The 15888-nt window shown below is 27.1% G+C and overlaps 1 protein-coding gene across 5 annotated transcripts; it reads left to right on the top strand.

The window, feature by feature from the left end:
• Positions 1 to 1585: 1585 nt before the first annotated feature.
• On the top strand, positions 1586 to 5637 carry LOC112786937 (uncharacterized). Of its 5 annotated transcripts, none has more exons than XR_011878816.1 (3): positions 3134 to 3303; positions 3454 to 4978; positions 5414 to 5637. XR_011878816.1 is itself a non-coding variant. In XM_025830315.3 (2 exons), exon 2 carries the CDS (start codon positions 3507 to 3509, stop codon positions 4848 to 4850), a length of 1344 nt encoding a protein of 447 aa, XP_025686100.1. In that variant the 5' UTR covers positions 1586 to 3303; positions 3454 to 3506; the 3' UTR covers positions 4851 to 5122. The 5 variants fall into 5 exon arrangements, 3 of the variants coding, with proteins under 3 accessions (XP_025686100.1, XP_072086135.1, XP_025686101.1); XR_011878817.1 differs by having other exon boundaries at positions 3165 to 3303; positions 3482 to 4978; XM_025830315.3 differs by lacking the exon at positions 5414 to 5637 and having other exon boundaries at positions 1586 to 3303; positions 3454 to 5122.
• The last annotated feature ends 10251 nt before the right edge of the window (positions 5638 to 15888 follow it).

Below are 15888 nucleotides of genomic sequence, written 5' to 3'. Positions count from 1 at the left end.
CCTGTTTTCTAGGTATTGCTTAGTTTTGAAGGAAAAATCTTCTACTACAATGCTATCTATATATCCCCTTTATTTCACTCTCACTCTCACAAACCTACTTTCTATTTATACTCAATTTTCATCAATCAACATAATTAACTTAATTTTTTTAGTTTTCTTAAACGATTTTTTTTAAATATTTTATAGTATTATCCAATTCGACAGATTAAAAATCAGACTAATTTATCGTAGATCAAAATTCTATTTAAGGGTTTATGCTTGTTAATGAATCGCAACATGTACAAGACAAAATTCGAATACCGATACTTGCTTAAGCAAACAAATGAATTAATCACTGGATCAATCTAAGTTAGTTAATTAACGGATTTAATTTAGTTAACAAACTTAGATAAGGTGGTATTGGTGTTAGTGAGGAACTAGCTAGGGTTTCTTGTTCAGCAATAACCTAATTCACTAGACACATACTATACTGTTGAAGCTTGAAACATTAATCTGGCACACACCCATTTTCACCTATTTTTATTTTATTATTATGTGTTAGATATATATTTCAGTGCCTAGCAATAATTGTCTCTTAGGGTTACTTGTTTGGCAAGCCATAAAGTACTACATATTTAAATATCTATCATCTATCTATGCAAGACATACAACAGTTTACTTAGTAGGCAATTAGGCAAGAAACTAGCCTAGCTAGTACAAATTATTCAAGTCATAGAGTATGTATATATAGTCATAGAAAAGTCTTAACTTGGTGCTTTATTAATCAATTAGCATATAAATATACATATGAAATATTATAACTATTATACTTACACACACATGTAATAATTGTTAAAAGATATATAATAAATTTGTTATCATCTAAATTTAAATTTAAAATTTGAGTTGCTTATTTAACATTAATACATTAAATAATGATTAATTTAATGACTAAATTTTTATATACACATAATAATTTTATAATAAATTCTAGAATTTAATTTTGATATATGTTAGTATAAAGTAATTTTATATATGCATCCAATTACGTAACGCTACATTAGTAAAAATAATTACATTTCACATTAATAGCGTGAATAATCATAAAAAAACAGATATGATTATACGACTGTATAAAATATTTTACACTGTCCGTACATTTACTGTAAATTCTAATATAAATGAAGTTTAAAGTTAAAACATGTTTAGTGACTAACCAAAATTGATTAAATGGTAGAGAATGTAATATAGTGTGATGTATATATATATTATGCCGTGCAAATCTCACTGCCATTTATCTGTGTTTATTGCAATGTATGTGGTCCCTAATTTTCTATAAGTTGAGTGGATGCTTTTAAGAACCTACGTTGGTCCCTCATCTATATATTGCAGCAGCTACATATCTATATGATCTAATCCCAACTCATCACACACTCCAATTGCATACACCACAACTTTTGAATCTGACTATGACTTATATATCAACTTGATCAATCAAATTTCTTCCACCATATATATCCTACTTTATTATTTACTTAATTACCCTCTAATACTTCATTTTTAGATATTATTAAAGCACTTAATAATTCTTAGGTAGGGTTCATGTATGCTTGCTGCTGCTTCTTCTTCTTCCATACCATGCATGTGAATTATTAACGTTCTGTGGAATTTTCTTTCTTTCCTTTTTCCTTCAGTGGGGAATTTCTTGATAAAGATATTTGTGGTTGCTTGGAAAGAGCATGCCCTTCTTTCTCTTATTTATTTTGGAATTTCTTTTAATATTAAAAATAAAGATATAAATGGATTAAAGGTCTTCCCTTTTCCCCTTCTTTTCTTTTAATCTTTCTCTCTTTGGGCAGGCAAGTCCAGTATGAAATTCACAATGTCTAGTACTGAGTCTTACCCATATAATAAATGCATCAAACATGTTATATATATACATATATAAAATAATGACTAAATTAACTATTTATATGAAATTTATGTTTAAAAATATATAAAACAATAAATATAAATATACATAAATATATAAAAAATACTTTAATAATTTTTTTTATATAAACATAACAATTTTTTATAATCCATATATATACACTCAATTGATAATGAATAATTATTTTATATTTATATTGATATTGTAAACAGTTAATCATTAAGTCAGTGATTGTTCAGTATGTGGTATGAACAAATCGAGTAATTCATTACTCCAGTTTGTTTGACGTGTCATCCCATAAGGAGCCACATAATTGCAGTTAAAACCATGCATACTATATTTCTTATTTTTCTTTTCATTTATTTACCTTTTAAAATTCTACAAGCACATGATCATACGGATATGAAGATTTCTTTTTCTATTTTAATAAGTAATTTTAATTTAGATTTGAGTATACGATACAAAAAATCCATTATGGAAGAATCATTTCTTCTATAGGAATTCTGAATTATATATATATATATCTACATAAAAAATTAATCATTAATTAAATATTTATATATTAAAAATATATAAAATAACACATATAATACACATAAATTTATGATAATTAAATTTCAATATATAAATAATATTTTTTATTATAAATAATCAAGTGTAGTTGCATTGCCTCAAAAGTATATACATATACGGCTTTTACCAAAAAATTAAAATGCTTAATTTGTATACAATGCAATACAATACATGCAATTCTTTTAGCAGAGCTTTTAATAATATATTATTAAATTAATAAAAACATTTTGATTCAATTATTTGCTATTTAAAGAATATATAACTAAGTATTAGCATAACTTTTTATACTTTTAATATATAAATTAATTTTAATATATTTTTTATTTAAAATTTTAATAATTATTTAATTATATCTATATTTTTTAAAATAAAATATTATTTATATATTAAAATCAGTCATTAAAATTAATTATTATATATATATATATATTATTTAACTAATTTTTAGTATATATTTTATATTAATAATATAGTTTGATAACTAATTTTAATGTAAACATAATAGGGTTATTTTTTAAACAAATATTGAGATAGTAAATATTTAAAAGTGATTTGTGAATATGTTTTTCCCAGGCATAAAATAGTTTGAAAGTCTAAGGTTTTGGGTCATGAGCTAAAATAAATAAGATTTATGTGGCCATTTTGTGAAGACTATAATTTTAGGGTATTACTGTTTCTGTGCTGAAACTTCTCTTCTCCTTTTTCATTTGTTTCTTCTTTGAAGGGTATGGTGAACGAAAAACTAAAGCATAGAGCAGCAGAATAATCAGATATCAAGTTGGAAAACAAGATCGAATTTCCCTTCACACGCGCGTAACGTAAGTCTCTAGTTCTCGAGATCTCAGCAAATTAAATTAATTAAACTAACCCATGCTCTATGTGCTTCTCAATCTAAATGCATGTTAGTAACTTAGTTCACTTGCACATAACACAGTTTATTATTTTAATTTCTGTATGATTTCAAATAGAAGAAGAATTTGAGAAAGCTGTATTCAGTGATGATGAATGAAGAAGCAGCAAGATGAATCTAACGACGATGATGATGGAAACAAAGGAAGAAGGCATGATAATAGAAGAGAACAAGAAGAAGAGCAATGAAAATGACAAGTTTACCCTGAAAGGATCGGCGGCGGCGTCGTCATCAACAAGGCAATGGTCGGCGTTTCGGAATCCAAGAATCGTGAGGGTATCAAGGTCATTTGGGGGAAAAGACAGGCACAGCAAGGTTTGCACCATAAGAGGGCTTCGTGACCGTCGGATCAGGCTCTCAGTCCCCACCGCCATTCAATTGTACGACTTGCAAGACAAGTTGGGACTCTCTCAACCAAGCAAAGTCATCGATTGGCTTCTTGATGCTACAAAGCTTGATATCGATAAGCTTCCCCCTCTTCACTTCCCTCAGCCCTGCTTCCAACCGCCGCAAACCCTATTCCCTCATCTTCTCCATGACCCTTCCTCTTTCTGGAAACCCAGGTTCTGGGAATTGGACTCTTCCGCTTCCTCCTCTTCTTCTTCCAGGTTTCTCAAAGGGAAGGACTTGATGACCACCATGCCTTCCGATAATAATAACAATAAAGCCAAGTGGATCTTCAAATCAAACAATGCAGATCATGAGAATCAAGAATTTGGAGGCGGTTACACTACTCAGAGACTTTTCCCAATGGAGACTCAGACTACTACTAATAATAATCCTTTTCAGAGTTTGTTCTTCAGCAACAACAACAACAACAACAACTCTACTCCTGAGGCTTCTAATTTGGGAAGCCATGGATTGTTGTTTCCTTCTAGTTCTTGTTCTTCTTCTTCTACAAGTCTTTATCATCACCATCATCAAGTGGGAGATTACTATGGCAGTTATCCAATGATGAATAACGGGGGTTTGATGCAATTGAACCATTTATCTTCTTTGCAAGTAGGCCCATCTGGTTCCTCACAATTATTGTTTGGTCCTTTATCTTCTGCTACTGCTGTTGCTGCTGCTACACCGCAGATTTTCACACCTTATGCACCATTTGTAACAACCCCATCATCTCTTCTGGAAGGTAGTAGTCATAATAATAATAATAATAATAATGGCGGTGGTGATTCAATAAAACAACAGCATCAATTCATCAATAGTCACATTCATCAGTTCTTGAACTCATCGTCCTCATCCACATCATCATCATCATCAACAAGCCTTCTTCTCCATCACCATCATCATTCATTATTCAGTTCATCATCACCTGTCAGACCCTTCTTCCCTACACCCTTCAGTTCCAAGCTTCTAGATTCTTCCTCGTCAGATCGTAATGGAAGCCACCAACCAGATCATAATAATAAGGCTACTACTACTACTACTACTACTACTTCAGCTCGTTCTTGATTTCAGACTCGGGATTCTCATCTTCAATTGCTGCTACTACTACTACTATAATTCAAGAATGAATGTAGAGCAAATTTATATTCTGAGAAACCTAAGAGATGATGAACACATGCACCGCACCTTTGTAGGTATGGCAACGCTATATATACATATATTTCTCTTTCAATCTTAATTATTTCTGCTTTTACTTAATTATTATACAATCTACTTCAATTTCTTCACAATGTGTGTACAAGTAATTAATTAAAATATATAATTATTCTTCCTCATTATATTATTTTCCTCCTCTAGGCATATATTATATGTTTATATATGTGTTAAAAATTACAGAAGGAACACACATTGTTGTTTGTCCAAATTACAAAACTGAATCTAAATATAAACACTAGGAAGAAAAAAAAAATCAAAATCTATCGTATTTAGTATTTATTAATTCTAAGAACAATGAATAAATATTAAATAAAAAAAGTTTTCACTATTTTTGACTAATTTTGTTATCAAACATTTTCTATATAAACAATAATGAACTTCATAATTGATGCTTTTGTTGCTCTTCTCTGCAGTTCTTATGTGCTAATTAATTAGCACCCTCAGAGCTAAGCAGCGGTTATTATCAAATTTCAGAATTAATTTTGCTACTTAAAGATTCAAGTATCAGATTGACCTTCTTCTTTGCCGTATATATATATATATATGAAAAATCAGTCATCAAATTAACTATTATAAATATATGTATTGGTTAAATAAATTTTAATATATATTTTATATGAGTGATTAAATTTTAGTGTACATCTAACATATTTGATATATATTATTCTAATTAATGGTTTCATAAACAATTATCCACTTAGCTTTAACATTTTTTTAATTTATTTTTTTGAAAGAGAAAAAGAAGAATGTACAAATAAATTTATTTTAATTAATGATTTCATAAACAATTATCCATTCTTAGCTTTAACATTTTTTTAATGTATTTTTTTGAAAGAGAAAAAGCAGAATGTACAAATAAATTTATTTTAATTAATGGTTTCATAAACAATTATCCATTCTTAGCTTTAACATTTTTTTAATTTATTTTTTTGAAAGAGAAAAAGAAGAATGTACAAATAAATTTATAAAAGTTATTCAGTTTTTTCTTAGAAACACAGAATTTATATTAAGAGTAATATTATATAATGAATAAAATTTATTATTTTTGTTCAATATTTTCTTTATATTTGACTAACTAACGTTTTTTATACTAAATTATAAATTATAAATTTTAATATAGTATAAAAATAAAATAGTAATTTAAAATATTAATAAAAAGTATTAATATGCAATATTTCTCATGTATTAATACATCCTCTTACAGATATGTGGCTGATTTAATTATTAACAATCACATGCTATGCTTAAATCTCACATATTATAATGGAGTAGATCAATTTAACCCGAAAATTTAATTCATAGTGGAAAAACGTTTAATTAAATTTCGTGAGAGTTTATTTGATAACACATGTGTTATCTAGAATACTATATATCCCCCTTCAACATTAAGGACTTATATAGTTATCTCGCACCAAAACTTTTTCAAATGGCATAGGTATTGGCCAAAAAATGAAATCCTCTCTATGCATAGAGTGTATGTTAGGGTTTGAATCTCTATCTTAATATTTAAGAAATCCAACTACTACTGAATGTGCTAAACCTCTTGATAAGACTATCTAGATTTTTTCTATAATAAGAAGTTTTATTGGGCATTGGTTAAGTTTTGGCATGGGTTTGTTCAAGCTTGATACTAATTAAGCTATGAGCTAGGTATATGATACCTGACTGAAGAGGCTATAATATTATGAGTAAGTAGGGGGTTTTAATACAAAAAATACGTTATAACCTCGTACAATGTTATCATCACTCATCAAGTCATTGCTACAGTTTCCATTCTACTCTTAAATGCCTGGTGCTTTAACAGGTTTTGCAGGGTTGAAATATTGTTTCGCAAGCTTAACCCAAATTTTAGGAATTTGAATTCTGTTTTGTGGATGCAATAATTTTTTTACCAGCGATAAATTTTTAAATGAAATTTAAATTCACGATGGATTAGTCTTTTGACTTGTTAAGTTAAGGAATATCGTAAAAAAACAAAAAGAAGAGATTTATATATTAGGAAAGTATTTAATTAATCATATATATTAGAAAATTCTATTTTGAATGTAACAAAGATCATTTTTTATTTAGATTTTTCTGAAAGAGAAAGTGGGAGACCACTGCTTATGTTATTTGATTTTATAAAGCTAGCATGATGCATGAATTGTTGTTATGGTTTCATGATGAATATGTCTGGTGTGCTGAATAATGTTGTCACAGATTCTTCTGTATTTTTGTTTGCTATCTAAATGTCACTATACATTATATATATATAAGAGTGTGAAAGGCACTCCAAGATATTTGGTATCAGAAATATTTGATAACAAAAAAAAATTAGTCAAAAATAGTCATAACTTGCCTTATTTAGCATTCATTAATTGTTGCGACAATTATTAATGCTAAATAAGGCAAGTTTTGGCTGTTTTTTTTTTGTCTACCTAACATTACCCATTTGGTATATATAATGTAGGAAATTCAATAACTAGGTCAACTAATTTGTTCCTTATGTTGGCGTACCCATTATTATTGTATATTCAACCTATTAAAACCATGTTTAATTTCGCATATATGTTTTTCTAATTACGCACTTGCAAAGGTTTTAAATTGCAATTCTGTTCGAGGCAAGGTTGAGAGATTATTATTGTTGCTTTTGCAGAAGTGAAACTACAAATAATGTAATTTTTAAGATGCAGTGTTACAATGTTTGAAATTATTTAACGATTTTTAATTATTATAATTTTTATAATTACGTTAGATGTACATTAAATCAATCATCAGAATATAATATATATTAAAATATAAAATATATATTAAAAATAAGTTAAATTATACATATATTTATATATAAATATATAGTGACTAATTTTAATTTTAGTAGTTAATTTTAGTGTGTAAATAAAATTTTTATAATTACTGTTAGAGATATAACCATTAATATTACATTCTCTCATTAACTTAAAGCTTGAGTTTTTGGGATAAGTAGTTTCATGATATAATATCAGAGCTCTATGTCCAAAAAATTCAGAATTCGATCCTTAGTGAAAAGAAAAATGTCTATACAAAAAGGGTAATGGTAGGAAGACAAAAAAACAGCCAGAACTTGCCTTATTTAGCATTCATTAATTGTCGCAACAATTAATAAATGCTAAATAAGACAAATTATGGCTGTTTTTTGCTGATTTTCTTTGGACCAAACATTTCCGATACAAAAAATCAAACAAATGATTATATTATTAATGCTAGGTAGACAAAAAAAACAGGCAGAACTTGTCTTATTTAGCATTAATTAATTGTCGCAACATTAATGAATGCTAAATAATGCTAAATAAGGCAAGTTATGGCTGTTTTTGGCTGATTTTCTTTGGTTACCAAACATTTCTGTATTGTTTGAGGGGATAAAGTTTAAACTTTTAGGATGAATAATTTCATGATAACAGTAATGTTAGAGAAATAAAAAAAACAGTCAAAACTTACCTTATTTAGCATTCATTAATTACGGCAACAATTAATAAAAGCTAAATAAGATAAATTTTGACTGATTTTAACTAAATTTTTTTTGTTACCAAACATTTTTGTTATCCAATTATGTGGTTTCATATCATTTGGCAATAATGTAAACTCATAATTGACATGTGATTTTAAAACATTAATTAAACACATGTATCGTGTATGTGTATCTTTGGAAATAAAATTATATATATGATGATGATGATGAAGAAGATGAATAATGATGGAAAGAAATTAATTAAAAAGAAGGTTTGGAGAGCTTAATTAGGTAATTAATGTGTTGGTGCAGGAGAATCTGATCTTTCCCTCAGATCACATGCATGCCGACGCCTAGTAAGTGCTGCATGTGAATCCCTGCCACAAACCTACCTATATACAACTACAGATTATACAACTCACAATTTCACTCTTACATTCTTCTTTCTCCTAATAATTTACCATTCTATTTTATTTTCTATTATTTAATCATTCTTCAGGAAACCTCTTTTAAAAAAACATCAAAATTGTAAAAACCAAACTAGTAATTGAATAGCTAGAATAATAGGGTTAAAAATTTAAGAGCTGATATTGAATTGAATATAATATATATAAAATTTATTATCTTTTTAAAAAAATATTTTTTTGGGTGTGTTTTATTATTTTAACTGATTAATCATTAAAAATCGGTTCATTAATAACCTGCTTTTGTTTTTTTTTGTAATTTAAATTAAATAAAATATCTATCAGAAATGTTGATAAATGATTCGCACTGTGTATATATAAGTTGAGAGAAGTACATATAATGGACAAAGCTCTGGGCAATATGCAACTAATTATTAACCAGTTATAGCTATTCTATATATAGCAAGAAGGATAAGACAAAGAAAGAAGTTAATTATATATAGGATAAATTTAGAGAAATAACAAAATATCATCATATTTGAGATATAATTAATAAAAGATCAGTTTAATCAATTTAAAATTATTTTATTTAATATTATTAATTATTGATAAAATATTTTTGTAATTTGAGGTATAATAAATATATAATTATGAATGTTATATATATAAAATTATGAATATTGTGTTAAATATATACAATAATTTTATATATTATTTTTGTAATATTACTGATAAAATATAGGTAATTTTAAACGTGTAATTTTAATAAATTCTCTTGGATGTGCATCTTTTTTATTGTTTTTTTTTATCTTCCTATTAGAATTGAACTAATTAGGTACGTATGACTAAAAATCAAAGCAGAAAATTAAATAAGACATCACAAGAAAAAAAATTAATGGGTTAATATTTAAATTTGAATATAAAAGATGAATAATTCTCCACATACAAGTTATTTTTTATACAAGTCTTTATAAGTCATAACGCACTTCGCACCGTACTGCACGTTTTCACTACACCTTCTTCTTCTCCTTGCTGCACGTTCTTCTTCCTCTTCCTCTTCTTCTTCTTTTCTTTCGTTTCTTGCCTTCTCTTTCTCCTTTTTCATTTATGTGCTTTTCTCTCTATTTTCTTTCTTCGTTATTCTCGATTTCCATTATTTTTTGACATCAAGCTCTGAAATCGTTTTTGAAGAAGAAGAAGCAGCAGAAGATGAGGAGGAGAAAGAGAAAAAGTTCTGAATTATGCATAAGGTGTACTTCAACAAATTTTGGGTGTATTTGTTAAATCCTTTGGGTGTAGTTTTGTAATCCTTTGTGTGTATTTCTGTAATCCTTTGGGTATATTTTTGAAGTTTCATTATCTTTAAATTTGGTAAGAAACTCGTTTTCATGGAGGAAGAAGAAGAAGAGTCGTTCATAATGCATGGTGAGTAGTGCGCTTTAGAAACAGGAAGTGGTTGAATAACGTGCGTTTATTTACTCTTGAATGTGAGAGTGTAATGTGTGTGTTTTGTTGGACTTGTGCCAATTTATAAGAGTTGTATGTGTATCAACCCTCATAAAAGATAACTTATTTTTTAAATTAGTTCCTAAAATATTTTGTTAGTTATATTATTCTCTTGAAGATATAAGTATAAGTCAAATTGATCCTTTTATATATTCGTCAAATAATGATGTCACATTAAGTATTACATTACATAACGACATAGTAGATTAATACAGTATATCATAAAATAATTGGTTGTCATGTTCATTGTTATAATTAGTTGATACAAACATATCTAATCTAATCTAAGGGTTCCTTAAATTATTGGAGTGTATATAGCTAAATTTAAGCAGACTAATTGATGTGTAACAACTTACTCAAACATTTACGTAAGAAAAAAAAAAGATTACAACATATAAATCTTGAAAATAATGATGGAAAGAAGAAAAAGAAGGTAATAGCATGTGAAATTGGTTGATATAGTACCCAAAGAAGTGTGTCTCGGAAAATGCATAGATGTGTGTGAATGAGAAAACAAGTTTCATTGTCTATCTTCATCTTTGTATCCTCTTTCACAGCATCTTGATTATGAAGGCCATGAATTATTGTTATTATTATAGAACCATCCATGTAATTCAAAGCAAACCATACAAACACAAAGATTTAAAAGAAAAGACAAAAAAAAGAAAAAAAGAAAAAGAAAAAAATGGGTATTCGAATCTGCAGTTCGTTCTGACGATGAAAAGGAAGATACATAAAATGAGACTGAATTTGAAAGCAGTGTCTGCATGAAACACAGGATCCAAGATAAATTAAATTAAAATTGATATATGAGTCACAGTTGTTTCCGCAACTTGGACTTCCAAAGGCAACAAAGATAATGACCAAAAGTTTTATTTGCCGGTGGTCCTATTCTTCTATATATAACAAAGTATTTAAAACACATACATGCAAATTCAAATACACAAACAATATATATCAGACTTCATTATGTATACAATAATGCTAGAAACTAAGATGGTTTCATCCAAAAATCAGCCAAATATCTTTGTATGAATCTAAAATCTTTATGTAAATGATGTTTATGTTAGGTATTAGGATGTTTTTTTTCTTTGTAAATTGGATGGTTCTGAATCTATTTTCTGATTTATCATGTTTGATTTATCATGTTTTAGGCATTTGGAGAAGGAATGAAGATGAAGAGACGGAAGCTAATTGAATCAGTTTTCGTAATTTATGTTGTAATGATACTGAACGTATCTCCTCCTAATTTAAATGTAGTGAAACATTTAATAACCAATATTTTAAATCATAAATAAATAAAACTAATTACTATATTTATAATTAATTAAGTTATTTCATTCTTGACTGATTTGGAATTAGGGGTGGCAATGGGTAGGGTAAGGTAGGTTTGGATCCAATCCTAACTCTACCTGCGGGTTGACATTTTTATATAAACTCAACCCTATCCTATCTGTGGGTTGAGAATATCCCAACCCTAACCCTACCCGCTCTTAACACGCGGGTACCCGACCCTACCTGCAGGTTACAAAAAATATACAACATTATTATATAACTTTATGATAATTTAAAATAGAACTGATTTTTATATAAAAAATATTAAATTATCAATTAATGATTTTCTTTTAGTGGTTAATGATCTTTTGTATTTAGTGAGAGGTATTTGATTCAACATCCACTTAAAACATATTTTTACATAAGTATATAACATAAACATATATAAAGTGCGGGTTGGTCGGGTAGGGTTAAGGCTCAACCCGCACCCTACTCGATCCGCACGAGAACCCTACCCGCACCCTATTCTATCCGCTGCGGATCAGGTTGGCAACCCTACCCAATCGGCTGGGGTTAGATTGGATACCTGCGAGTAGAGTATATATTGCCACCCCTATTTAAAGTTGGTTTCATATACTTTTTCTTATGTATATTTCATTACAATAGACAGTAGTTAAAGCCAACGTTTTAAAAATTAAACCAGCTATTAACCCCATGAAATTAGAAAATTAAAAATTTAAAAGTTTAATTTAGATTTAATTGAAATTGAATTAGATATAATAAAATATATGATTTTTTATAATTTATTATTTTAAATTAATTAATCATTAAAAAATTATATTTGTTAACAGATTTTTTACTGATTTTTTCGGTTTTTAATTGAATCAATTTCAAACAATTTTTATCTTAAATCGCACTTACTTAATAACTGATTCTCAATTAATAACCAAGTCAAATCAGTTAATTCGGTCTAGTTCTTGTAACCATAGTTAATAATCTTGGATATAGTCGAAAAGTGTGTTCAGTATATATGATTGAGCCAAATAATTTTTTATTTTAATGATGCGTTTATAGTTTGATTTTTATTTTGATTATAATAAAGATAAGCTAGTAAGAGATTAGTTATTATGTTGAATAGAGTAAAATATTATTTGGTCTTTAATATTTGAATTAAATTTTAATTTGGTTCTTAACGTTTTAGATATTTTAAAAAATTTTAAATAAATTCAATATTATTATTTTACTATTAAATTTAACTCGAATAATTAATAAAATTTTTTATATATTAATAATTATTGGTGTATTTATTTATTTACATACTAAAATTAAATGTTATATTATTTTTTAAATATATTAATTATTTGTATTAAATTTAACTATGAAATAACAGCGTTTAAAATTTTATAGAATTGAAATAGAATATTTAAAATGTCAAAGACTAAATTAAAATTTAATTTAAATATTGAAAATTAAAATAATACTTTATTCTATTCAATAATACAGTAAACTAAAAATAATAAGAAGAAGAAGACTTAAAAATAATAATAAGAAGACTTAGATGCTATGAATTATTAACCCTAGTTTTTTTTTTTTTTTTTTTTTTTTTTTTGAAGTTGTAAGCTTTAAAGTTGAGTTTGTTGTAAGTTGAAAAAGGAATATAATTATTCAAAACTTTTGTCTATTCTTTTTAGAGTTAGGTGTTTATTAGTTATTACATTTTTTTATTTAATTAGTAACTAAAAGCATACATACCATATATATCAGAGAGACCAGAGGCTGCGACAATTACCCGAGGTAAATTAAATGCCCTTATAGTACAGCCTGCTTAGATGAGAAAAAAAAATGAGTATTTAAATAAAAATATCTTTATATACAAATAATTATGCTAAATGCATGCTAGAAATAAGTTATTAAATTAATTATTAATATAAAATATATATTAAAATATAAAAAATATATTAAAAATAAATTAAATAACATATATATATATATATATATATAAAATAATTTATTTGATTATTAATTTTTTATGTGCACACAATAATTATTTATATAAAAATAATAAATAAGATATTAACACATATCATATTAAATAGTTTAATTAAATATATTAAATTATTTAATTATTTTTATTTATTATTTTTATATAAAAATATTTTTATATAAATAGTCAATACGAAAGAAAAAAAAGAATTGACTATTCGTATAAAAATTTTTTTATATAAAAATAATAAATAAAATATTAAAATATATTATATTAAATAATTTAATTAAATATGTCAGATTATCTAACAATTTTTATTTATTATTTTTGTATGAAGATATTTTTATATAATTAGTCACCAAAAAAAAAAAAAGAAGAAGAAAAGAGCAGAGCTTGCAATACTACTACTCATCCTATATATGCATAGTTAAAAATTTTATTCATATATAATGAGTAGATGGAAATTAAATTTACATCCTCTCCCTTTTATACTTTTATCAAACCAACCACTTCAATTCATATCACAACACCACCCCAACCCAAGAATAAATAAAACTCAAGAATAAGTTCTAAATTTCACTAAAAAAATTGTCAAGTACCATTGAATTTATCAACAGAATTACTTAAAAAAATTGCTGGTAAATTTATTACTGCAAAATTATAAAATCTAATGGTAATATTTTATAAAATTAGTGACGAATTTGAATAATTGATTGGTGAAATTATGGAGGTGGTTATTGTCGAAAATTTTTCGACAGTAATTTTGGCGCCATATATTTTGATTTTGTGCTTTTTTATCGTCGAATTTATTCACTAATAAATTTGACGGTAACATATTATTTTATATTAATTAAAATAAAATTTATCAAAAAATTCACCGACAATAAATCTCACAGTAATCTTAAATTTTATTTTATTTTATTTTATTTTTTGAACTGGTTAGAACCTAACTTTCCATATTAATATGTCAACAATTAATAGTTAAATCCTAATTAGTGAAAATCAAATAGTATTTTTAATAAAAACAGTCAACTATAATATTAAATGGCAAGTATACAGAAAACAGTCAAAGAGATGAAATACTATCACACAAATTAAAACAAAATTCTAATCATCACTACGGGTCCTGATAATTAATCTTAAGTTTCGTCGTACATAATTTCCTAAAGAACTCACTTATTTCTGTGAGGGGTTTTCAGATGTTATTGAAAAGTTCTCTAAACGCAACAGGAAGCAACAACTCCATAAATGTATGACTCTTCAACTCGCAAGCTTACTCTATAAGATGTTTGCATATCTACTACCCAAGTTAGAGGCGTAACCATCGAGAAACCTTAATCCTATAATCCACCTACAAACATTTTGTCTTTGATAATTCGTTAGAGCGAACACAACATTTGATTTAGACCATCGTCCATTGTTAAGTTTTTTTAGGTTCAGTTCTGGCCGCTTGCAAATGTCAACAAGTCTAACCTAACTTTATTATTATCCTTGGTTCGCTCGTCGTCTATTACCGTATGCATGATATCATCAAACATATTTTTTTTAATATGCATCACGTTAAGACAATAACGAATTAAGTTGTCTTTTCAGTAAGACAACTCCCAAAATATACTTTGTTTCGTCCAATTATACTCTTGCCATATTTCTAAGGTCTCAACCTAGCCCCGCTATCGACGATACTAGGAATACTACTGACCTGATGCCACACTTTTAAACTATTCATCTTTATGGGTGTTTTTTCTTGTTCACTTTTATTCTTCCTAAACGAGTTCTTATTACACTGAAAATGATGATCAAACTCGAGAAGTCTTCAATGACAATTGAACCACGAATTCTTATCTCATTACTCAATCAAAATGACTTTATATCCTTCATATAAAGGTGACACGACATTCTGCCTGAGTGGACCAATTGGACAACATCCTGTATGCAGAAAAGTCGTTGATGGTCCACATCGATACATCATGTATTTGAAAGTTTCTTTTAGTTGAAATATTATACGTCTCTACACCATCAATTCACAACTCACTCAACTCATCCACCAGGAGTTGCAAGAACACATCAGTTTTAACCTTTGGTTGCTTGGATAGAGTATGATACAAGTTAAGAATATGTATGTTTTTTTATGCATATTTCAGAAGGTAGGTTATAAGGAGTCACTACAACATGCCAACAAGAGTACGCATTACTAAAAGAGGAATACTAGGGGCCAGCAACTTTTGTGATTTGTAGCCATCAAATAGCCATCAATGA

Source organism: Arachis hypogaea, chromosome 20 (assembly GCF_003086295.3).
Source record: "Arachis hypogaea cultivar Tifrunner chromosome 20, arahy.Tifrunner.gnm2.J5K5, whole genome shotgun sequence".
Classification (NCBI taxonomy): Eukaryota; Viridiplantae; Streptophyta; class Magnoliopsida; order Fabales; family Fabaceae; genus Arachis; species Arachis hypogaea.
This window is presented reverse-complemented; position numbering and strand designations above follow the sequence as displayed.

Bases quoted from the DNA above. Each gene is read 5' to 3' on its own strand.
- LOC112786937 (XM_025830315.3), top strand. From the start codon at position 3,507: ATGAATCTAACGACGATGATGATGGAAACAAAGGAAGAAGGCATGATA.